The sequence below is a fragment of the Psilocybe cubensis genome, chromosome 2 (assembly GCF_017499595.1).
Source record: "Psilocybe cubensis strain MGC-MH-2018 chromosome 2, whole genome shotgun sequence".
In the NCBI taxonomy this organism is placed as follows: Eukaryota; Fungi; Basidiomycota; class Agaricomycetes; order Agaricales; family Agrocybaceae; genus Psilocybe; species Psilocybe cubensis.
In genome coordinates, this window is record NC_063000.1 from 2,109,178 (window position 1) to 2,132,916 (window position 23,739).

The 23,739-nt window shown below is 48.0% G+C and overlaps 11 protein-coding genes across 11 annotated transcripts; 7 read left to right on the plus strand and 4 right to left on the minus strand.

Moving 5' to 3' along the window:
- Positions 1 to 8: 8 nt before the first annotated feature.
- On the plus strand, positions 9 to 1,885 carry JR316_0002209 (uncharacterized protein; the record flags this gene model as incomplete). Its single annotated transcript, XM_047888003.1, has 7 exons — positions 9 to 31; positions 94 to 465; positions 520 to 628; positions 681 to 782; positions 850 to 1,371; positions 1,431 to 1,516; positions 1,573 to 1,885. 7 exons carry the CDS (start codon positions 9 to 11, stop codon positions 1,883 to 1,885), a joined length of 1,527 nt encoding a protein of 508 aa, XP_047752926.1.
- Positions 1,886 to 1,973: 88 nt separating this feature from the next.
- JR316_0002210 (Autophagy protein 5) lies at positions 1,974 to 3,177 on the minus strand (the record flags this gene model as incomplete). The annotated part of the gene is made up of 3 exons (XM_047888004.1): positions 1,974 to 2,508; positions 2,566 to 2,850; positions 2,906 to 3,177. The coding sequence occupies 3 exons, from the start codon at positions 3,175 to 3,177 to the stop codon at positions 1,974 to 1,976; spliced, it is 1,092 nt and encodes a 363-aa protein (XP_047752927.1).
- Positions 3,178 to 3,489: 312 nt separating this feature from the next.
- On the plus strand, positions 3,490 to 5,402 carry JR316_0002211 (Hsk1-interacting molecule 1; the record flags this gene model as incomplete). The annotated part of the gene is made up of 4 exons (XM_047888005.1): positions 3,490 to 3,870; positions 3,922 to 4,055; positions 4,113 to 5,133; positions 5,190 to 5,402. The coding sequence occupies 4 exons, from the start codon at positions 3,490 to 3,492 to the stop codon at positions 5,400 to 5,402; spliced, it is 1,749 nt and encodes a 582-aa protein (XP_047752928.1).
- Positions 5,403 to 7,943: 2,541 nt separating this feature from the next.
- On the plus strand, positions 7,944 to 9,566 carry JR316_0002212 (uncharacterized protein; the record flags this gene model as incomplete). The annotated part of the gene is made up of 4 exons (XM_047888006.1): positions 7,944 to 8,108; positions 8,167 to 8,298; positions 8,353 to 9,249; positions 9,471 to 9,566. The coding sequence occupies 4 exons, from the start codon at positions 7,944 to 7,946 to the stop codon at positions 9,564 to 9,566; spliced, it is 1,290 nt and encodes a 429-aa protein (XP_047752929.1).
- Positions 9,567 to 9,878: 312 nt separating this feature from the next.
- JR316_0002213 (S-adenosylmethionine decarboxylase proenzyme) lies at positions 9,879 to 11,203 on the minus strand (the record flags this gene model as incomplete). The annotated part of the gene is made up of 2 exons (XM_047888007.1): positions 9,879 to 10,899; positions 10,965 to 11,203. 2 exons carry the CDS (start codon positions 11,201 to 11,203, stop codon positions 9,879 to 9,881), a joined length of 1,260 nt encoding a protein of 419 aa, XP_047752930.1.
- A 306-nt stretch (positions 11,204 to 11,509) lies between these two features.
- On the plus strand, positions 11,510 to 12,178 carry JR316_0002214 (uncharacterized protein; the record flags this gene model as incomplete). Its single annotated transcript, XM_047888008.1, has 1 exon — positions 11,510 to 12,178. The coding sequence occupies one exon, from the start codon at positions 11,510 to 11,512 to the stop codon at positions 12,176 to 12,178; it is 669 nt and encodes a 222-aa protein (XP_047752931.1).
- Positions 12,179 to 12,537: 359 nt separating this feature from the next.
- Positions 12,538 to 13,121, plus strand: JR316_0002215 (uncharacterized protein; the record flags this gene model as incomplete). Its single annotated transcript, XM_047888009.1, has 3 exons — positions 12,538 to 12,685; positions 12,730 to 12,988; positions 13,037 to 13,121. The coding sequence occupies 3 exons, from the start codon at positions 12,538 to 12,540 to the stop codon at positions 13,119 to 13,121; spliced, it is 492 nt and encodes a 163-aa protein (XP_047752932.1).
- Positions 13,122 to 13,401: 280 nt separating this feature from the next.
- On the plus strand, positions 13,402 to 17,999 carry JR316_0002216 (Squalestatin S1 biosynthesis cluster protein L1; the record flags this gene model as incomplete). Its single annotated transcript, XM_047888010.1, has 7 exons — positions 13,402 to 14,330; positions 14,386 to 16,666; positions 16,719 to 16,906; positions 16,964 to 17,025; positions 17,084 to 17,347; positions 17,402 to 17,879; positions 17,933 to 17,999. The coding sequence occupies 7 exons, from the start codon at positions 13,402 to 13,404 to the stop codon at positions 17,997 to 17,999; spliced, it is 4,269 nt and encodes a 1,422-aa protein (XP_047752933.1).
- Positions 18,000 to 18,217: 218 nt separating this feature from the next.
- On the minus strand, positions 18,218 to 19,866 carry JR316_0002217 (Cytoplasmic 60S subunit biogenesis factor; the record flags this gene model as incomplete). The annotated part of the gene is made up of 4 exons (XM_047888011.1): positions 18,218 to 18,228; positions 18,286 to 19,505; positions 19,567 to 19,726; positions 19,791 to 19,866. The coding sequence occupies 4 exons, from the start codon at positions 19,864 to 19,866 to the stop codon at positions 18,218 to 18,220; spliced, it is 1,467 nt and encodes a 488-aa protein (XP_047752934.1).
- A 111-nt stretch (positions 19,867 to 19,977) lies between these two features.
- On the minus strand, positions 19,978 to 22,509 carry JR316_0002218 (Protein phosphatase 2C-like protein C10F6.17c; the record flags this gene model as incomplete). The annotated part of the gene is made up of 7 exons (XM_047888012.1): positions 19,978 to 20,426; positions 20,475 to 20,639; positions 20,699 to 21,058; positions 21,113 to 21,389; positions 21,766 to 21,933; positions 21,986 to 22,277; positions 22,325 to 22,509. The coding sequence occupies 7 exons, from the start codon at positions 22,507 to 22,509 to the stop codon at positions 19,978 to 19,980; spliced, it is 1,896 nt and encodes a 631-aa protein (XP_047752935.1).
- Positions 22,510 to 22,613: 104 nt separating this feature from the next.
- On the plus strand, positions 22,614 to 23,675 carry JR316_0002219 (Transcriptional activator HAP2; the record flags this gene model as incomplete). The annotated part of the gene is made up of 2 exons (XM_047888013.1): positions 22,614 to 22,814; positions 22,869 to 23,675. 2 exons carry the CDS (start codon positions 22,614 to 22,616, stop codon positions 23,673 to 23,675), a joined length of 1,008 nt encoding a protein of 335 aa, XP_047752936.1.
- Between the last annotated feature and the right edge of the window lie 64 nt (positions 23,676 to 23,739).

The following is a 23,739-nucleotide window of genomic DNA, read 5'->3' on the forward strand; positions in this document are numbered from 1 at the left end:
AAGCGTGAATGGGAGAAGGGCGACGAAAGCTGTTGCCTTGTTAGGAAGCGCATCATAACAAGTAACAAACTCAACACCCCGTTCATAACAAAGTCTAATGGCTTCTCTTTCTGACCAAATTGACCGTCTCACGCGAAATACCCGTTTGCTCAAAGAAACCGCTGCTCAAGTTGCCCCTGCTGAAGCCAAGCATGCTGTTATCTTCACAAATGCCGTTCTCAACACCCATCTGGGCGATTTGATCAGGGATATTGACCCCTCTGAACTTGGTCTCTTTCGCCTTGTGCAAAATGATACGAGCAATACTTACGACAAAGATTCGCGCTCTATAACGGAGCCACAAATTCGACGAACACAATTCGTGGGTGCGACGCCACTTCGGAAGAACCCTGCACGTCGCGAGGAGAGGTATGAAATTGAACCAGAGGTTTATGCCCATGCCGCGCTCAAGTACATCGAGCAGTAGTGTGTATCCTTTGTTACTCTATGTTTCTTCTTCTACTGAGGGACCGCACGCAGTGAGCCAATTCGGCCAATGCCTCGAGCCTACGATCAGATTGTAACGATCTTGAATAAAATCCACGACGTACGCGAACATATCAAGTCTCTCAATGCCACTCTTGAACAAGTACGCATCTGGTGTCGTGTTGATGGATTAATATGTCTTACACAGTGCATAGACTGTTGTCAGTAACAAACAACCTCCTCCGAAACTTCGTTTAGAACAGGAAGAACGGCGCATTCACGAATTAGAAGCTCGTATAGCAGAACTCAACAAAAAGGTCGTCTCATGATGCATAAACTCAAAAGGATATGCTTTGCTGACACACATTCCTTTGTCCAAAGCAGAAAGAACTTTCCACTGACATTAAGAAACCTAAAGCGCCTCGTCCCAAGAATGTTCCGAATTTAGCTGAAAAGGCTCTCCTTAACCCGCCCTCTGTATCTTCTCCACAGGAAGAGAAATTCTGGGCAACTCCAGGAGAACCTTCGCGCGTTCTTCGCTTCTCGGACAATCTACTAGATGAAGAAGTCAACCTTGGAGATGTTAGCACGGCCTCTTTTGGTAGCCCTGTAGTAGGCTCATCTCAACTCCGGCCTACAAAATTATTCGACGAAATTGACGCCGCCATCAATACTCCTGTTGCTCAACCCAATCCTTTCTTTGACGAGGGGCCGACATATAAGGCACCTCCATCAATAGACTCGAATCCTCCAACGGATCTGGTTCCCACTCAAGAGCCCCTTCCGCCTCCTTCATCCGATACTCCGCATGCCAAATCATCACCCACTCTCATTGCCAATGTGACAGAAACACCATCTGTTGGACAGAAGAAAGTCAAAGTCAACATTGAAGTTGAACGTATTGTGGTAAGTTCTTTGGATGTCGATTATGTTTATACCTCTAACAAGTGAACAATCATACATAGTCCAAAATATGGTCTACTGTCGGTGACATTATTGGTGCACCTAGCGAATTGGAAAATGCGAGCTCGCCCTCTGTCAATGACACTGTGTTAGTAGGCTGTTTTCTGTTGTCCTTGAAGCATGTTGCTTATGTTTTTGAATCAGTGCTCATTTGCAACATCTTGCAACACAATTTCCGTCTCCTGATTCACCGATAGCGTCGACTGCTTCATCGACTGCAGTGGAAGGGACCAATGGACCAACTGCCCAGCAAATCCAAATAGCGTATCTTATCACAATGTTGCTGGCTGCGACCCCCCATCATTCTATGCCATTGAATCAAGTCAAGGAAAACTTGGATGTTAAGGCTAAAGCAATGGGACAGGGCCCGACACGAGTACTTTTTGGTTGTGTTGCCAAAAGACTGCTCAAGATAGAACGCGGAAGACGAGAGCAGATCGTCAAATTCGATATCTGACTCTTTGGGGGGAGCGTAGCTTCGATTGCAATCATTCGTTTGAATATTAGGGTATATTCATTCCCGCAGTGCAGTACATCCAGGGTATCTATCGTCTATTTATACCCACACAGATGTTCAGCCAACCATCAGCACCAGCCATACATGATCCCAACCACGCTAGTTCCGCCTCTGGCGGAGATATGACCCCTTGTATCAGTGCATAGGCAAGTTCTGGTACATCAGGAGCTTGAGGGTTCGGGTTTGAACGAGATGGCGGAGGTGGAGGAGGTCGCGGAGGGAACAATAGAGCGAAATGATTAGAAAAGAAATGAGAAAGTGTATGTGGCGTCCCTGTATCGATTGGGCGTTCAGTAGAAATACATTGCAAAACATCTTGCCAAAATCGTTTACCATCTTCAAGTAATGGAGGAGCCAATTCCTGAAGCACAGGACCGTCTGGTAGATATATTCTGACGGGCACGCTTCGTATACTGTAGGCACCGTCGCGCTCAGGGGTGCTGACGGTATCTGCGGACAAAGGTCGTGATAGGGACGACCCAACTGGTGGCGGTGAGGTTGACCGTAAAGGTGACCCAGCAAATGGCATTAATTTAGAGGCTACCCGCCAGTAATCGTCAAAACTATCTATAAAATCAATGAGACTCATAAATCCTCCTGTTTCTCCAAATTGTAAGTGCTCACGCTCCCGGATGCCTTCCCATAAGCCATCCTGATCGGCCTTACGGAGAGAGGTCATTCGCCTAGTGTTTCCCCACCTGATAAAATCTGCTTCCTTCAGTTGATTCATGAATGCCTGCTTGCAGGCGTCTATTGTCGGCGAAAGGAAGAGTTTATCGTTTGGTGGAGCTGCCAGATGCAGGATCAACCGCATTGGGCAAGGAGTTGACGTCGAGGGCATGGGAGAAGAGCGAATGGATGCGCTTATCGTGTGGTTGTCGTATATGACACCAATAGGCCAATGCCTGAACGAAAGGTCGTTACATCAGATACAAAGTACGAAAGCAGATCAAAACAGACCATTTCAGCAAGGTGCCTTCTTCGCTTTCGAACCACCATTCTTCATCTTTCAAGCCCTTGGCGGCTATTTCGTCAAACACGACATCCATAAGGAATTTGCGAATTTCTGGGACTATAAGTGGAAGATAGCTGACTCTGGGAGCTTGGACATAGTAGCACTCAAGACCACGATTTGAATTAGCGGGGAGCTCCTTGGGATCGACGCGGATTTCCAGCGGGACAGTGCCCTCCCATGTAAGCCTACGAAAGAGAGTTGTGTTATAATCTGTCATTCCAGAACTGTCCTTTAGAGAAGCTTCCGCCTGGGATGGGTGTTGTAGGACGAACACAACAGCCAAAATTGGCTCACAGTCCGGGCAGCCTAATTCTCTGTGACGATCAGTCACAGTGCATGTGATCGCGGCACGGCGCAAAAGTCACATGGCCTGTCGCGTTAAGTGTTGAATTGGTTCTGGGCTTTGCCAACGACTGTCTCCGCCATACTCATCCTCTCATCCTACTTGAGTCTATGCGCTTGTCCTCGTAGAATCTGCCGTATTATTCGCTGCTCACCTAACTTTTTGGATTCATTTCTCTCAATTCTAATGGCTACATCACTACCCGCCCGACGACCCCTTGCCAATCGTTCCGTGCAAGGCACCTCCAACCCCTCTCCAATTAAACAAACTAGGTCTGTTTCTGGATCTAAACGCCCTCATTCTCCTGACCGTGGCGACTCCAACGCGAATCCCATCGCGAAACGCGTGCGTGGCACCGCCACAAATGAACCCACCGCCTCGCATGAAAGTCGCGCGACAGAGAAAACGAAGAGAGAGAAGGAGAAGGCTGCTCAGCGAATGGAAATGGATCTCGAATTCAAGGACAAGTATTCGCGCGCTTTTCCAGGATTTAGATTTTATTTTGACGCTGAAAACATCACAACGAGCACTGCCAACCTCAAGGCAATGATTTCTCGTGCTGGTGGTGTGCGTGTTTTTTTTTATCTGGCTTTAGCAATCTACTGATTGAGAGCTCAGATAACCGACCCGTTCTTCTCATCCTCTATAACCCATGTCATTGCAGACAAACAGAACACAATCTCTGATAAAGAAAATGTCAAGGCCAAAAGCATTCAAAGCACGCTCAAAAGCCCTATTAAACTGTTAGGACGGTAATACTGCTCTCACCAAAGCATAATAAAAATAAATTAATCCTGATGATGTTTCAGTGGCAGTGAAGCATGTAGTGTTGTTGAGAAAGCTCGCGAATATGGCCTTAAAGTTTGGTCTACAGCAAAATTGGAAAGCGTCTTGGATCGGACCCTCAATTCACCAGTACCTTATAAACAGATTCCTAGTCTCCGCCAGGCTCCTATACCCCAACAGCCCCCCCAACAACGACTTCAGCGACTTCTTGCAAAAGAAAAGACCGACGGTAACCTAGACCGCGATCCTTCCCAGAAAAGGCATGATTATCATTACTTTGCACGTGGTTCGTGTTTTGTCCTTCTGGAGGATATTCGTGGCGAATTGGCGACTATTGCGGCCCATGAATATCCCCCCTATAAAGAACGCGATAAAAATGCGAAGAAACCTTGGCCGGTTCTGCATTGTCATCCTTTGGCCAGGAACCCTTTCATACCTTTTGACGAGAAAGAAAGGAGGCGATGGGAACGATTACAAAAAGCCGAGCTGGACCAGGAAGAAGAACGTTTGGCAAGAAAGAAGAGAGAGCTTGAGACCATGAAGCGCAAAGCCGAGGCATATACTCATGGTAAAGGAACCAAGGACCTCAGGCGCTCGGTTTCCGTGAGCAATCTTGTTCGACGCCATTCTGTAGGGGGAGGCCTTAATGGTACTGGAGCAATTGACCTGGACGCTGATTACGATGATCTGAAGTCCGCCAATGCCTCCGGATATATTGCCGCTTCGGGTAATAGTGTTGGTATTACATCTACTACTGGGACTACCTCGACATCTGGACGCTTGGGTCGAAATGTTCCCCTTTCGAATTCGCTAACGCAAAGTTTGCAACAACATGTTGTGACTTCGCGAAAACCACCATCGAAGGTTAAAGCTGATGATATTGAAACACCTGGGGTAATGGGTCCACCCATACAATTGCCTATCAGGCAACCCATTCTCAAGAAGAGCAAAAGCACGAACACGCTGAAACTTCCAAAACGCGAAGAGGGCGTCAAGCCGGGTTACTGTGAAAGTTGCCGGATGAAGTTTGATGACTTCAGCACTGTGCGTATACTATATATAAATAGATAACCGAATTTATTAATCATTGATTTTCGCAGCATGTGGAATCCAAGAGGCATAGAAAATTTGCTGAGAATGATGATAACTTTTTCGCTCTTGACCAAGTCATACAGCGGGTACAGCGACAGAAACTTGACGAGATTGAGGAAGAAAAGTACGACCGGGACTCGGCTTTCTTCTATGATTGCAAACTCAAGAACCGCAAACATCATATTTATGCCAGTCCTGATCGTGTATCGGCTTTTCAGTAAACGATGTACTTCTTTATAGTCTCCCTCATTCAACCTAATTACCAGGAAAAGCCTTCTGTACTCAATTATGACGCTACAGTCTGTATGTATGTATTGCGATACCTGCAAAATGATCAATTCATTCACATGTCATTATGCAACTTCAGATAGTTGAGACCGCGCTTCAAAGAATTGTTACGGTGAGTAGGGTTACGACACCATCAATGGCGATGCCTAGTTGTAGTGTGATAAATGATAGAAATTGATGTCCATTGTCATATTCCCTCACCGTGATTGATACTATTAATTTCACAGAATTAGGTCAGCTATCGTTATTTTTTGTGATTTAACTTGATCTCCTTACCCTGCGCTTCCTTCAGGAAGAAGACCTGTGATGTTAACACCATCGGTGAAATAAGTTATTCCGCCGAAACTGGTTGTCCCGAGTGCATCCTGTACCAAACTGTCACGGCCTAAAAAACAGAATATCATCAACATTATCCTACAGAAGCAAAGCAAATACCGATGTTGTATCCATCAGGTACAATAGTATGACCCTCCTCTACATTCTGGAGTAACAAAGGGGGTGAACAGGGTAAGGATTACTTTCTCAGTGTCTCTCCTCAGATTACTTGCCTCTTCTTTTGATACGCTGCATTATCAATGGTCAAATTAAGATTTTGATCCCAAACTCTGCAACGAATCTCAGCTTACGCAAGGAATAGGGCGCCACTGTTCGCTAAAGGTCCATCCTGTCGAAAAACTCTGCACATAGATTGATCATATACAAGTATCGATAGTCCACATAGTCAACCACACACCTGAAGTGGTTTCCACCAATTAAGCTCTCTAAACAGGTTCCAACATCTGGGTCACCAAAATCCTGGCGAAGTTCCATCTTTAAATAAGAAAAAGTAAGCCAATGGAAATGATTTGGGAAGAATCTGGTATAGTACTGTTTGATTGACTGCACCGTTGCCATCTCCAAGATTTGCTGATTGTGGGTCTCCTAGATGTACCCCAAAACATTCTTGAGAGCTAAGTTAGTTTTGTCAGAATATACAACCCCTTTGCGAGGCAGGAAATTCATACAATCCAATCGCCTTTGCAAAATTGAGGATACCATCGTCTGTGAGGACCTGAGGAGAACTCAACCCAGATATAATGACCTTAAGAGAGAAAAATTTAACACAAAAATTCAGCCGATTAATCTGCTTCGCAAACACTAACATTTAATGGTTCGCCAACTCCAGGTCCAGCTAACAGCAAAGGACATAAGCATTGCAGATTTTAAGCAAACAGGCTAAAAGAAAATCACCGTTATCCAGCAAGCTTCCCCCGTTCGGTATTGGGTTGAAGAAATCTACACCTGAACGAATATTGTGACAATCTCCAATATAGCAGTAAAAATATAGGATAGCGCTTGCAAGCAAACCCTTCAAGATAGAAGTCATCGTGGCCCAAGACTCTCGGGTGGAAGTACTGGCAAATTAGAAACACCTGCAATGTTATATCAAGAACTCGACGAAACTCATGGGACTTCTGTAGGTAAGAAGGTAGGCACAACTCATAACATAACAATCACGTTCATGGGTGATATGGAACGTTCGCTGAGCCAGAATAGAGATTCGCATGTCCCACATAGCTGGCGCTCAGCGACGGAGAATGTTTATATTTATCCAAATCAGTTCATGAGCGGAGGAATAAAAATAGTAACAAAGAAAGCACCAGCATGAGAGTCTTCTAAATCCACAGAATAACTTTCTTCATTAGTCTCGAAACGTGCGCCATTGTGTTCAGTTGGTAGCATGCGGTCCAAAGGAATCTTTGCAAGTATGATAGCTTGAAAGTCCACAGGGGGCTAAAGCATGCAAGTGGATGAAAGGCTTCCCAGACAAGATCGGTGGCATTGACAGACTGCACCTCCAAAAAAGCGAAGTACAATCATTCTTGTCATGAGACGCAACAAGGGTCATGGGTGCGAGCGGAAGTCGGTGGTTTACAAAACGAGCTCTCTTCCACATCATCAGAGCACGACCAATTCAGCTGGCCTGTACATGAAGAGAACTGGATGAAAGGTGTCAGCTGGGAGTAGTTAGCCGTGCTTTCTCCGGGGCGCGGTCGCGATATTCCAACTCAGTATTGTAGAGACCTTTTAACTTGTGGAGGTTTGTGTGTAGATATGGTCGGCGATTTCCGATGTCTCGCTGAACCACGTTACCTATATATGGTCTTCTCATGTTTCAGATATGAATCAACGAAACATATAGGCAATTGACAGTCAAAGTTAGGAGCGCGTAGGCTGTGAAGGCACCTCTTGGATGATTTGATCATCAAAGTACTAGTGCTTTTTGCCGACATACTCAACAATAGTTGGTCCTGCTTGTACCAACAAAAGGAAACGGGTACCATTCTTCAATTGTTACCCAGTAAACGCTAAATCCAGCGTCCAAAGAGTCACGTCACGTCTGAATCGCATTCTTCAAGTGTGGACCAATTTCGTTGGTCATTGCGTGTTGTTCAGTGTTGAGGACCATGGCATCGCTCTCTCCAACCTCTCCAATGGCCCTGCAATCTCAAACTCCAGACCTTGTCGAAGACATCAGCGATGATGGCCAATTGACTATACGTATCCCAAACCCTAAAGTATATATGGCACGCCAATCAAAATGGGTAGGTCGCAGAGGCAAACCTCGATGCGACAACTGTCGGATAGGAAATTTGAAGGTCAGCCAGTAATTTGGATTCGTTCATGGCGTGTTTCTATTTTCTCAGCCTTTTTTAGTGCGACCGTGTTTTGCCAATGTGTAATCATTGTACTTGGGCAGATCAACCTGAATGCTTTTACACACCCATGCCAACTCCCGCTCATCGTGGTATTCCTCGATGTGATCGCTGCCGTGCTAACAACATGAAAGTAAGTAAGATCAAAGTATTTCGTTCATATTTTTTTTGTACTCATGTCGCCCAGTGTGATCGGAACTTGCCTGTGTGCAATAACTGTGAAAGGGAGGCTGGAGGAACCGCATGTAACTACACGCCCAAGAAAAGGCACAAACAGCCCGCTACCGAAGAGGATCCCGTAAAGGCTTCTCTGAGAATGGGCCAAAGTATTATGTCACAAAAAAACGAACATCCTTTGCCTGTCAATACCGATCCGACGCATACGCCACTTGAGACCGATCATCTCAGCAGCCACACATTTTATGGGCGAAATATTGGCATTGACATTCCTGGGGGCATAGTCGTATCGCCTACTCACTCCGAGTCTGAATATCTATCTGATGCAGATTCTGGCCAAGCTGGACGGTTTACCGCAGATTACTCCAGGGACAATAGTTCGACAAACTTTTCTGCTTATTCATCAGAAGTCGTCCAAAGACCGCCTATTCTTGCTCCGACTCCATTGGAATTCATTCCTCATTCCTTCCCTCTATCTCAAGACCTCAAAAATACTTCCACCATTGATCCTTGGCTACATCATTCTTTTATCTCTCTCCCCGCATATGTCTGCAAACGACTTCGCCGACTAAGAACAGTAGATTTCCCGAACCGTCGGGACTTTGACACGTCCTTGCTTGATTTTCAAAATGGCATGATGGATGAATTGAGAGAGATTATTTGTTTCCCTTCAGACGCCTACACCAAACTGGCATCTTGTCTTGCAAGTGGTGACCTTTCAACACTTTCGGACCGTGTGCGATCTTGGGCCTCAACACAAAGGCTCTCCTCTGTCACTGAAAAATATTATCTCATCTTGACTCCTCGCGACTCCGACTACACTGATGATTGTGGTCCGTCGGAAAATGATAAGCGACAATTTGTCACTGATCTCCTAAGCACCAAGTCGGACTTGGAATATGTTCAGGTAATCTTTTTTATTTCTAGTTGGAAGGTTTATTTGACAGTTTTCAGGCGTATGGCTTTGACAGAATACCAGTACGACAACAAATATACGACATTCTAACTTATGCGCACAGGTCTCATTTGTCCTCGCGTCAGATGCTTTCTGAAGTGAGGAACCTCAGAATCGTGAGCTTAGTTTTGTAGCATCTGTCCTATTTTCTCACCCTTGTTTGTAATCCACAGGCCTTCATCACTTGGACAATGGCGGAAATATATGTCAGAATGTGCCCTACATGCAAGCTCCGTGAAGAGGAGCTTTCATCGTCGTTAGACTCATAAAATACTGACCTTTTCCGACTGTGGCCTCAAGGCATTTTTTTGATATATCATTATTATATTTATATCACGATTCCCTCCCTGGTTGTCTTTTGATGCCCTTCATTCGCTCCAATCTACTTTAATCATCAGTATATAGCAGCCATACTTGTAGTCACTTAATAAACTATACAATGAGGATAGATATCAAAATACATCGTTCAACGTACAGACCCTTGGTCGTAGACGAGCAATTATATAAGCAAACTAACAAACAGTTTCTTCTACTTATCTTATCGTACAAGTCAACACAAAGTACATACACAACAAATCATTTCATTTTAATTCGAAGCTAGCAAACGCAAGGTCGTACCCTCCGAATTCGTAGTTAATCTTGTCAGTTCTCTTGTATAATTTTTTAGATCCACCGCTGTTAGAGACCCTCGGACTTTCTGCGAGCGCTATTTTGAAGGCGCGTTGCGCGGCTTCGACAGCAGACTCTCCTCCTGTGTCATTATCCTCACTTGATATAAATAGTGTGAGAGTGATTCTACCAGGTTCGAAGATATTGACGACACGTTTAATGAGCGACTTGAGATCCGGGATTTTGGCTTGATGTGATATTTTTGAAGTGGAGAGAGGGACGTTGCACTCAAAGCTGGCATACGACCATCCTTCTTCCGGAGTAACATGGATGGTGTAGTACCCTTCGCCAAAATGCCCTGCTGTGCGTGCACCATGTTCAAAATTGTCTTGTAATGATTCGTGACCCCATTTGATGAGTGCGTTGGAGGAATAACCGCAGGGCTGAAATGCATACGCATCGAGATGGGTCAGGGAGGGTGGAAAGATGGCAGTTATTCCAAGTTTGTCAGAGAGATCAGCCGCCAATGCCGCAGGAGATGGACCGGGCTCATCGGCAGACGTTTCGGAGAAAAAGAAAGGTTGCCGAGCTTTTGTTGAGAGGTCGCTCATTAATATCTCAATGGTATAATCGATATGACGATCTTCAAACTCCATGTGATGGGTAATAGAAGGACTGAGGTCGGTGGAGAGTGCTTCTGCACCTGTAAGGTATAGGAGCCAGTGATCGCCGTTCACCTTGCCGATGGTATAGGCCGCACCGTTGCTGAAAATCTGGTCCAGAAATTCGACCTCTTGTTTCCAGTCACGGTGGGGACCCATCTGACGTTCCGGAAACATGAACGATTTACGAGAATAGAAAAATCGATAAACGGTGGATAAATTCGCTTCTCTGGCGGCTATTTCAAGTATACGTGGCAGCCCCAGAAGGTTCAAGGTGGTACCACAAGTTTTGAGGATGAGACGGTGGGGAGAGACGAAGAAAGACGATTCACTGGATGACCGCCCAGATAGCACAATGAACAGGGTAAATAATAACATATGAGCACCATGACGGACCTTAAAAGGTAGGCATCCATTTCATCGCCTTCGATGGTGCTCAAAACCTTGCATTTTACGATGTCCAACATGTCTTCCCATGTTTGGCGACTGACGGTGCGGAGGCCGGTCTTTTTACCTCGAGCTTTGTCAAGAATTGGCACTTTTGTAGCTGATGGTGCAAACCATATTTCAAGAAGCTTTTCGGGGCCTTCAAAGGGAGCCGACGCTTGATAATCGTCGATTGTATCTGGTGACATGAGTGAATTATGCTATCGCAGAGCTGCAGAGAGAGATCGACCGCCAATAGCGAGCGCTGAATACATGAACTGGGGAGACGCTATACAGAAAAAAGTGGGAGAACCAGAGAAATAAGAGGTGGACAGCGTGGAGCCTCCTCGCAGTGGGGGGACAAGGAGACACTTTACATCGATCGCACAAATTTTGAGGTGTATACACCGAATGGGGATATGTGATACGCACGTGATGCGCGTCGTAGCTGGCATCACTACGTCGGCCGGCACCACTACGCCTGACGAAACATAACTTTTACTTCAACTATCACTATGCGAGGCTTTCTGCCGCGGCTGAATGTTCTGCGGTCGATTGCACCTAGGGCAGCGGCTCCCATACTACCAACGGCCAATATTCGTCTGACTACCTCTGCCCTCACACATACACCTAGGGCCTCCCAAGCTCGGCTGTTCACTCATTTCCCTGCGCGACTCACTACTTCCCCTGGCCCCGAACATCAAAAGTCCACCCTTCCCCCAAATCCGTCCCTCTCCCAGCGTCTAAAGCATCTTATAAAGTCGTACGGGTGGTATGCGCTCGGTGTCTACTTCATCCTTTCCGCGCTCGATTTTGGAGTAGCGTTCGTAGGCATCAATCTGCTGGGTGCAGAATATGTCTCGCAAGCCACGGCCAGCATCAAGGCGGTAGTCGCATCCGTGCTACCGTCGAGACCTTCGGAACCTGGTCGGGATGAGATGGACAGCATTTCTCATGCACATGCAGAAGGAGGCCAGGAATCTCTCTATGCCATGCTTGTACTTGCCTACACCGTCCACAAAACTTTGTTTCTACCCGTCCGGGTCGGACTCACGGCAGCTTTCACTCCTCGGCTTGTTGGGTGGCTAACGCGCAAAGGATGGGCAGGGAATGAAGGCGCTCGTCGCGCGGCTCAGCAAATGCGCGAGAAAATTAGAGAGAGGAGCAGCCGAGACAGCCACTAGTGCGTCTGTTTTGCTAACTATGGGTGGACTAGACTATCCTAGCATGTATGTGCATGCATTAGTTGCCACCGTTGACTGAACTAACATGCACGTCATTAGGGAATACTGATACGCTGCTTAATACATGCTTTTATATAATCACCATAAAATAATGTTTGCCGATTGAACTTATAATCGTACAGAGTGTGAAAGTCCCAGTAGAAATTGATTATTGTTATGTTAGATTGAGATCAATACTCAGGCGATAAGTAATCTAATCTACATTATTTGTATATTCCTGTTGATCACAGCCAGTGCCGACAAACACAGGCGCGGATGGATTGGGACAGTCCGGAGAGCGAGCAACTTACACCTCTACAATGTCGCTCGCCAGAAGGGCTTTTCTGGCCACTTCTCCTTCACGTCCCCTTTTTGTAGCCCAGCGCAGAGCTGCTTCATCCTCGTCCCATGACCACCACGATGACCACCATCATCACGCAGAGGACTCGACTGTGTATCCTCCCGAAAGTTTGTGTCCCGCAGTGTATCCACCTTTGACCTACTCTCACAAGGTACCAATGCAGCGTTTGGAAACTCGTTCTGGAGAAATGTTGTTCTGGCCTCAATAGCCACCGTCGCCGTCTTCAAATATGCACCCTCCGCAGGCGACGATGTTTACCTCTCGCAATGGATTGCGTTGTACACTGCCCCACGCGACTACTGGCTCACATTAAATGCCAAACACAGTGCACAGTCTGCAGAGCTGGCTGCAGACACCAGGCTGGTCAATGACGCAACCCGTCCTATCATCCACCGCTATGTTAACCCTCAGTAAGTCGTTTCAGGAATGCACGTGTACAGGCTAACATCGGGACACAGGTCGCTATCGCAGGCATCGCCGTTTTTGAATGGAGTCGGACGGACGGTAGACATGAGTGGTGTCGTGCCCAAGACCACGGTGTAGCGTAGAATATTCGTAGTTACGACGGGTCTTTTATTTTAAATAGAGAAGCTTACGTAAGAATCAACAAAGTGTGTTGACAACGACTTTGTTATGAAATTGGGCTTGTACTCGACAGTCAACTGGGTTTCTTACAACCTCGACGGTGTGTATATTCAAAGTCGCGCAGCTCTTGTCGTGCAACTCCTTACGCTCTTTTGTATTCTCTGTCTTTTTCAGCCCTTTTTCTAAAGGTCTTTCACCCCGCTCAGGGCTCCCCACAACATCCTGCATGCCCTGTTAGATGTTCCCTCAATTCTTTACTCTCTTCCTCGCCCTCGTCTTTTTCCATGGATCTCAGGCAGCAAATCCCCTCGTCGATTTCGACCGCATGGGAAAAGTTGGCCTCGCAGGCGCTTTTGCTGGCCTAGATTTCTTCAATGGCTCGACAGCAGCTTTCGATCCTACAACCTCCACTCTGCTATCACGCGCCTCGGATGGCTCGTTAACACGTCTTGCGTCCACTAACGTGGGTGGAAGTATCCTTACTGGATGTGCCCTAGGCAACGTGTTCTACCTGGCAGGCAGCTTCTCCTCTGTTAATGGCGTTTCAGCAGCAAATATCGCCTCCTACACCACTTCCTCAGGCACATTTGCAGCACTCGGTTCGGGAGGTCCTAATGGCCAGATAAACACAGTTTTCTGTGATACGAAAGGGGAAAAAGTTTGGGTTGGTGGAAAGTTTTCAGCACCAGGTGCATCCGTTGCGATCTTCGACATCAAGGCCGCGTCTTGGTCTGGTCCGCCCTTCGCTGGCATCTCGGGTGCTGGTGCAGAAGTCACCTCCATCACGACCAACTCCTCAGACACGAGTCTCTTCTTTTCCGGCTCGTTTGTAACAGCCTTTGGCAATGCCAACGCGGTTTTAAACGGTACCAACAATCCGAATGTCCCCTTTTCCCCCGGCGCTTCACCGTTTTCCTCATCTTTGGTACCCATTCCATTAACAAGCGCAAACATTCAGATCCAAGGTCAACCCTCCTCTTTGCAAACTGGCTTCACTGATATCCGCAATGCGCTCTGCCCGGCTGGTGCTGACGGGCCTGGGAATTCTTGGTTTGCCCAGGACAACTCTACACCGTTGATCAATGTTCAGACTTTTTCATCGATTTTCGCCAGTGGCGTGCGTCTTGGAAACACCTTCCAGCCTAATCATGGAACTACGGGCTTTAGGTATGTTTTGCTTTGTTGGTTTAGTGTTGAGTATACGTAAATAACCCGATCGTAGTGTTACCACGCTTCCGGATAACAAAGTCCAGACTTTGAAATACGTTGATCCAACTACAGGCCAAAACCAAACGTGCACCGATCCCTGCCCACTCTCTACCGATCCATCCGTTCTGTATCAAGATTTTCTTTTTAACGGCGATCTCACCATTACTGGCGTGCAAATTAAGCTTTCTCAGTTTACGGGATCAGGCCCAGGTCTTCACATCCTCCAGCTTCTTTCATCAGGTGCATTTGCGTCCTCAATAGATGCCAACAACGGGCAGTCTTGTTTTGCTCCGAACCCCTCAAATACAACGAAGAATGGGGATTGGTTTTCAAAGGTTGCCAACACCAAAATTCCTGGAACTGTACAAACAGTATTGGTATCTGATGTAATTATTGGTACCCCGTCGGCCTCAGGCCCCTCTTTCACCTGGAATCCTTACATATCAGGTGCTGGAGACTACGATGTGAACCTTCTCATTCCAGGGTGCACCAACTTCCAAGACTGCCCCCTCCGAACTGACGTTAAGGTTCAGATGTTCCCCGGTCCAGGGCTCAATCCCATCATCACAACAATCTCTCAAACAAATCAAGATGACGCTTCGGTTTTGATTTACAGCGGTCCCGTCCACCCTTCAACAACAGATTTCGGCGTCACAATCACCATGTCTCTGGCTGATGAACCCTCAGGAAACGGCCAAGGCGGGAAATTTGAGATTATCGCTGATCGCGTGCAGTTCGTCTTGAAGTCCGCAACCGTCTCGACCTCCGGGGATAACAACGGGTCGACAGTTGGCGGCACAGGTCTAGTGCGTGGGTTTGGATTCTTGGAGTGGCCTCTTTCTTCAACCTCTGTGGACCCTTCTGTTGATGGCAAAACAGCTTTTCCCAATACCACCTTGACAGCATTAGATAGTCTCGGGTTCGATTTGCTCAATGGAATGGGAGGAACTTCTGCATTAGTTTCGGCAGGGCTTAGTGTCAATGCTGTTGCCCATCACCCATCTGGAATTTTTGTTGGAGGTTTATTCACCCTTACCTCAGGGCCAGCATCCGGTAGCTCAAACATAGTCATTTTCAAGAACGGCGCTTTGGCGAGTTTGGCTGAAGGTGGGCTTAATGGTGAGGTGACGGCGCTGGCCCTCATTGGTGATCAACTGTTTGTCGGTGGTTCTTTCAATGGCACAGAATCAGGATCCACTTCCAACTTGCGCAACATCGCTGTATACGATATCCAGAAGAATTCATGGAGCTCATTGGATGGTGGCCTTAATGGAAACGTCGCTTCGCTTGGTTTGGCTAATGGACAGCTCCAGGTAGCAGGAAACTTTACCGAAACCGTCTCAGCAAGCAACAACATTGGCGGAATTTCTGTGACTGGATTTGCAAACTGGGATATCAAATCTGGCTCCTGGGTCAACAGCGGAGGGTTTGTAGCAGGCAAGATGACTTTCATAGGGAACAGCACCTCGTCCGAATCTCAGTTCATCGCTGGCAATGTTGCTGCTTCTCAAAAATTCGGGGCTAGCGGCCTCGTCATGCTCAAAAACAACGGAGAGAATGGACCAAGTGTCACGCCCCTTTCTATTGGTCTCGATTCCGGTGTTTCATCGCAATCTACCGCCGCCACCAAGTTGCGTCGCCGCAGTCAATTACAGCTGCCCAGTTCCAGCGCTTGGATCTCGCACATGAAATTCTCGCATATCTTTTCCAGGCAAAGTAACACTAACCAAATCCCCACACTATCTGCACCACTTCCGGCTCCTGGACCTGCTGTCTTGGCAGGTGCTTTCTGGACCAACAAAACTTCAAACAAGGAGTTGACTATCTTGGGAGGCAATTTCACATTCACCCCACCGGGGTCCACGACATTTGCAGTCGGCGTTGCTATCTATGATCCTATATCAGGTAGCATTCAAGCACTATCTGGACCTCAAATCAATGGTACCGTCAGGACTCTTCTCGTCGATGATAATTCTTTATACGTTGGTGGCGAATTTACCCTGTCGGCAGGATCTGACACCGCAGTGAATGGACTTGCATTGTACGACCTTGCCGCCAACGCTTGGGATTTGAATGGGTTGCAAATTCTACAACCGTCGCCTGGTTCCAGCGTAGTTGTTCGTTCTATCTCCAAGTCAACTTCCAAACCGACCACTGTCATCGTCGCTGGTAGCTTTTCTCAAGCTGGCTCGCTGAGCTGCCAGGCCATCTGCAGTTTTGATACAGTTACCAGGCAATGGAATGCTTTAGGAAACGGTATTCAGGGGCAGGTTGCCTCTGTGAGCTATGCTGGGGTAAGGGTTTTTAATTTATCAACTTTACCACGAGGACTCAAGTCGGTTATAGGACAATCAAAATACTTTAATAGCTGCAGGGTCGATCTCCCTTTCTGACAACACTGCATCCAATGTTGTACAGTATAGTCTCCAGAATGCGACCTGGTCTGCAATTGGATCTGGCTCGGACATTCCTGGGCCTATCTCGGCGGTTGGTGTGAACAGCGGCAATGCGAGCAGTATATTCGCTGCTGGAAAGTAAGAATTTCCTTCAAGTCAGCAAGAAGCCTGATTTAATTAACGGTTTCTATTAAGGTCAACCGATGGATCTTCTTCCTTCTTGTCTTTCTGGGACGGCAATAAATGGTCAACACTTGGTGAATATAATCAACAGCCACAACGATTTATTCGAATTATTAATGATATTATCCATAGGGTCCACATTCCAAGAAGGTACCACTGTTGCTCAACTGACCATGGTTCCTCTGCAAAATTCCCATGATGCCAATGGAGTCATTGAATCAGATCGAGTGCTCATGATATCAGGATCCTTATCTACAACGGCTGGCAATTCATCTTCCGCTCTCTTCGACGGACGAAATCTAATCCCTTTTATCGTCTCGACATCGGCGACTGGCTCAGCTGGCTCTGTCTCCTCGCTATTCCACTCTTTTTCGTCTTTCAGCTTTAGCCAACGCAGTGCGTACTTCTGGATATCACGTATACTACTTCAGTACTGACCGTTTAATTTAGAATTCCTAGCCACTGGCGTAGTCATCCTAATTTCAATTGCAATTGCAGCAGGCGTGGTGTTCCTCCTGGCCTTGATAGGAATTCTATGGACCCTATTCTCACGCAAAGAAGATAAACTCAACAAGTATGATGTGGCTGAAGACGAAGATGATGACTCTACACGTCATAGACCATCATCGCTCTTAGAACACATTAACGCAGCCACTCGCACTACTATCATTGGAGCTAGTCCGTACAGCAATTCCTCCGAGAAGGAAGAACAGACGACAGGCAGCCCTCATGCTGATCAGGATCCATTTGGACCTGACGCTAGTAATTATATGCGTGCGGAGACGCCATCCGACGCGGTTGGTGGCTTGTTGGGTGAAGAAACCAGTCGGCCAGCGCATGCTCGATATTCCTTCGATGGAACTGGAGAGGGCGAGCTACCTATCTCGTCAGGGGCGGAGGTTGAAGTATTAGATGATAGAGATCCTGCGTACGTCTCAATTCGCATGTCTTTAAACAAGTACTAACCAGGACGCCATACAGGTGGTGGTACGCGCGCGATGTGCGGACGGGGCAGGAAGGCGTTGTGCCAGCCGCTTATTTATATTGAACCTTGGATTTTGACTCTTGTGCTATTTTCTTCACTTTCTTGTTTGCAACGTTCACTTGTTCTATACCCTCAAATTCCCGTGTTCTTGTCCTGCGCTGCGCCCTACTTTCGGTCATAATATGAATAGCATTCTAATATTCGCCAGAAAACTTGCTAGGGTAAGGCAAAGAGATACTACAGAACAACAATACATCTGCAGAAGATACTGAAATCATCCACTATTGCAGAACTGCAAAGAAATATGCATGATTAGATAGTTCAATGATATAGAGGGACAAAAACTTACGAGGATCCCTGTAATGTTTCTGGGCATTATGAATAAACCCAACTTTAGTCTTGAAATCTTCTCTCCGCCTCTGATCGCGGAATTCGCGGACATGTCGTCCAGCTTCACGGGCTTCACCTCGATTTCTGGCCTTAACAACTTCAGTGCCACGACCATAAGCGCCGAAGCCACCTCTACTAGGAACCAGTGCTGAATTTTTATCAGCCAAAAGGCGACGCACAAGTGCAGCGCCAGAATTGGGGTCTTCAGGTTTACTTCCGCGGGGTGCACCAGGGAACGATTGTGCATAGTACCTGCGCATCGTTCGGTGTCCTATCCGTGCACCGGAGGGAAGGACAAGCTCAAATGGTGAGTCACCATATGTCATTTGGTTTTCTAGAAGATCGGACTCGTCACTATCAGCGTCCGAGTCGGATTCTTCAGAAGCAGATTCGTCAACGATTTCATCGACTTCATCGTCATCCAAAGTTTCATCCTCTTCCCATTCGTCTTCATCATCCTCTACAACAGATTCTTTCAATGATTTCTTCTTGGAAGAGGATTTTCGTACTTGATCAGCGTCAGGATAAGAGGCGCTGAAGTCGTAAAAATCGGAGATCTCGAGGCGGTCCCTTTCCCTATCATAAGCAATCTTACAATGGGCTTTGTCGATCATATGTTTTCGCACGGCATCCATACTCCTAAACTCCTTGCCCTTCTGATTACAATATATGCACACATTGCCGACTGCAATCTTCTCGCCGAGGTAGGTTATCAGTCCGGCGATGTCGACAAGATACTCGGCGTCCGGGATGAAGAACGAGTGTGCGAGGGACATGTGCGTGAGGTTATCCTCGAGCGAGGCAGAGACCGTATTGCAGAATAGACAATTGTTCACCGAGAGACGCGAGCGCGCGGCTGCGATTTTGGCGTCGATGCTCTGCATCAATTCTTCATCTTCGTCATCGCCTTGTTCTTCTAACACAGTCTCAGATTGAGATTTAGGTTCTTTCGGTGCCTGGGAAGACTCTGAAGTAGGAACGGGACCGGGAGATGGTGTAGCTTCAAGTTCGGCACCGGTAGCTGGCGGTACCGAGGTCGAAGCTGATGCCTCTGGGGCTGACTCAATCTCTGCCTCAGCGGCAGGTTTGCGAGGCTTCAGCGCGGCCTTGGTTTCGTTTTCCCTGTGTTTCTTGGACTGCAAATGGGATCGGTATGCATTTTCCGTGGTATATACTTTACTAAATATTTCGTCAGTTTTATTATTGATTTGTAAGAGGCAGGAAACGAGAAAAGGCGTACTTGCAAACTTGACATGAAGAGCCTCTGATATCGGACATGACTGCGGTTTCTGCACGCCTCTCAAGGACCTTTTGGTTGAAAACTGCAACACTGATAGGCGGCAGCGAAGCTACTCGACGCTTCATGTTGTACCTATGGTGATCTGAGCGGTAGTGGATTCCTGGCATAGCAAAAACTTTTGTCAACAACCTACTTTCGGCAATGGAAAAGAAGATAAAACTTACTCTGTTCCTCTGGGGAGAGGAACGCTATTGAACATGATAAACAGGTGAAGAGCTGGGGATCAGTAGAGTCTGGCATGGTGGTTGGTGAACAAGAGCTTGAAACTTTTTAGTAATCCAGCAATGAAGAGTCAGTCAAAAGATAATCTCCGTATTTGGTATCGAATGCACAAGTAAATAAATTACGTCATTACAATGGAACGACAAGAATAGTCGTGTCGTCCATCCACTTGAACGCCATTTCGACCGTGATCATTCGCGAAATCTTTTCCCCCTTGTTTTCCTCGTCAGCTCCCAGTCCATCGCGCAGCAGAGTTAGCGCTAAATTCTTGCGGTCTTTCAACCCGTACTGCTCGCCTACGATTCCCACCCATCGGGATGCGAGCACCTCATTCAGCTTCAGCCTGTCGTCGTAAAGGTCTGTCAATCCGTCAGAACACATAATTAGAAACGTCGAGGTTGCGTTGAGGGCTTTCAAATTAATGTGCTCGACTTCAGGCACACCGGTCATGTACGGTGGCGTCTTGCTCCTCCCAATGTAGCCACGCACTTTATCTGGCACGAGGAATCCCGGGTTGGAATTGAGGAAGACGCGTTCTGTATATATGGCAGGCAGTTTAAAGCTGAAATCTCCGATGGCTGGAATAATTTAGACTTGTGCAGTGTGGACTAACTGTGATTACTAACCTCGGGTGACTGCGATGGCGCCCAAGACGCGGTTGTCCATCATGCATTCCTCTTCCCCGGGGTGTTCCTGCCTTACCCTCTCCTCTTCCACATCATTCTCGCCATTATGAGCTTTGCTGAGTACCTGCGCATTCCACTCGCCTGAAATTTCTTTGAGACCGAGTACTGCCAATAGCGAAAAAAATTGTGAGCTTGTTTTGCAAAAACATGGGGTACTTACTTACCTGCAGCACAGTCGCCCAAACTCGCGACCCAGATGTTCGCTTTGGCTGGATCAGCCAAAGAAACAAGAGCAGTTGTGCCTCGCATGCCCTTCAAGATGGTGGCAGAGTTGGGCCCGTTGTCATTGATAATACGCTGGATATCCTCGATGGGCATTTCAGCCAACGCCTGTTCATCAGGAAAGAGATCCACGATGGCCTGGCCAATTCCTTTGTCAAAGGAGGAAATGGCGTTCGATAAAGCCTCGGACACGGCAGAAGAGGAAGGGTGGGCGTCTTTCTCCACAACCGCGGTAAGGGCGCCTTTGATGATGTCAGGCAGCGCCGAAGACGCATAGTCGGCCGTTTCGTGGCCAGCGTGGCCTGCATAGTGTACATGAAGAATAGGGGATAATGTAATAAAACGCGAGTACATACCGTCAAAAATGGCACGAAAGATCCAAGTCCCATTTGGCAGTGGCCAGTCATTGATGACGAAACGATCTTGGCTGGTCTCTTCAGGATTGGGGCAAGGTTGAAAACCGACGACGTCCGTGTCGCATTTTGTATGCGCGAACGATAGGCGCTCAAGCTCTGAGGATAAGAGGGGTTCAGGAAGCGAAGTGTATACCCACAGGGCGTCTGTTTGGCTCCAGCCCATATCAGTGGTCTTCTTGACTAGCTCGGGAGTCATGTTTGGTTGAATGCGGGGTATCTGTCTGGAATGTCGCTATAAGTATACGGCGCGCTGGGTAAAGGGCGTAAATGTGGGATAACTGGGTGGGATGTGGGGTTGAGGGTCTGGTCAAGGGTCAAGGGTAATTAGAGATAAAAGAGTATAGAAATGGCAGGTTATGGGTTTCGTTTCGCGTGAATCGATCACATGATGACAGAGGAGGCGGTGTTCAGTCGTGGACGCGTTGGGATATGGATAGACATGGGACCAACTCGAGAAAATAAATAGAGCATCATCATTAAGAGAGTACATGCGGTAACGACATAAGACGGGTAAGAGGTAACAGGGTCAGGCCTTGTTCTGGGCACAAAGGAATAAGATAGGGTGTGAAAGAGAGGAAAGAAAGGGGACATACGCCTGTGCCAAAACGCTCTGCGCGCTTTCTGCGCCTCTCCAGCTCCTCTGGATCGACGTCTTGTGTTGTGGGGGCGGAGCGTTTTTTGCCATTGCTGTTGGCTTTGGCGTCTGGAGCCTGGGTGTTGAGACCGAAGCGGGCAGCGCGTTGTTCTAGCACTTTTGGGTCCTAGATGCATATAAGAGGAGTAAAGGGTGCGAAAGACGCGAGACAAACGCACAATTGAGGCAGCAACGGCAGCAGACTTGGCTGCTGGTCGGGTTTTCTTTTGGTGGGGTTCGACAAGAGGAATGCCGAAGCGGGCAGCCCTTTGCTTGCGCTTTTCGAGTTCAATGTCCTCTGCAGAGGACTGTGTGGTGTCTGAGGGTGCGACAGGGGCAGGGGCGGGTGTGGGGGCCGACTGTGGGGCGGGTTCTGGTGCTGGTGCTGGTGCGGGGGCAACCTTCTGCTGCTGCTGCTGCTGCTGCTGCTGAGGCGGTGGTGTGTCTATTTGGTCCTCGTTCCAGTCAACCCTGGGAGAAAGGTGAGAAAAAGGGAGCGAAAAGAAAGCAAGACTGACTCTTCGGGTGGAGCGAGCAGGTCGTCCGGGGGGTAGAGAGCAGCATATGTGTCGAGGGCGGCGTTGCTGGCGAGGATCTTGGCGATGAGGTCGTTCTTTGTTGCCTTTGCGGGGACTTGGACGCGGGCGGTGGCGAGGATATTGCGGAGGTCGACGACCTTGAGGGCCTTGAGCTTAGCGTCCATGATGAAGGGGCAGAGTGAGTGTGACATTGAGGGTGACATTGGGGGAGCGTGACAGAGAGTAGTTAACCAATGGCATTGGTGAGCCAATCGCTGCTGTTGCTGCCATGCAGAACGAGACATCCGAGCGAGATCTCCACGCTGATCTCTTTCCAAACTTCTTCGACAATATCTTTCCAGACAGACCCACCGCCAACATCGACGAGGAGCCCCTCTATGTCAATGCAAAACAGTACTTTCGCATCCTCAAGCGCAGAGTCGCCAGGACCCGCCTCGAGGAGCTTCACCGCCTCTCCAGGCAGCGCAAGGTTCTTTTTTTCTTCTTTTTCCTCTCTTCTCCTCCTCATTTTCCTCTTTTCTAGCCATATCTCCACGAGTCCCGCCACAAGCACGCTATGAGGCGTCCAAGGGGCCCCGGTGGTCGCTTCCTCACCGCAGAGGAGATTGCTGCCCAAAAACTTGCTGCCCGGGAGGACGGCCCATCCAATGTCGATCACGACATAGAGGAGGAAAATCTCCAGATGTCTCCAGACCCTGACCCGGAGCCGTCTCCAATAGAGTCCCCGCCGCCGCCCCCGTCTTTCATACAGGCGCAGCCTATGAATGTTAACATGGACTATCATAGGAATCATCTCCATTCTCTCCAGGCCCCAACCCCACCGCCCCCACCGCCCCCTCAGAAACAGCCCCAGCTGTATCCTCAGCAGACCCACCATGCTGCCCATAATCACCATCGCCAGCAGCAGCACCAGTCCTCGCATCTCCAGCAGGCACAACCACTTCAGCCACAGCAGCATCAGCCACAGCAGCACCAGACACATCAACACCAGACACAACCCCAACAGCAACACCAGCAGCAGCAGTCGCAACCACATACCCAGCAGCCCCAGGCCCAGGCCCAGCACCATCATCACCCAGGCCACCATTCCCACAACCCTGCTGCAGCAAAGGGGGCCCTGAACTCGGCTCCCATTACCCTCAGTTCTCCTTATCCTACAGTCCAGATGCATCATGTTCCCCATCCTCACGCCCATGCCAGGCATCACCATTCAAACTATGCATACCAGATGTACGCCCAGGACTCGATCACCCAGTCAAACACCCTCGACATGCAGCGCCGCACTGAAGAGATGATCCAATACAGCACTGCCGGTCCATCAACTTCCTAACTCAATTCACAATTCACAATTAATATATATATATACTGTTTTTTGGCTTTGTCTTTTTGGCTCG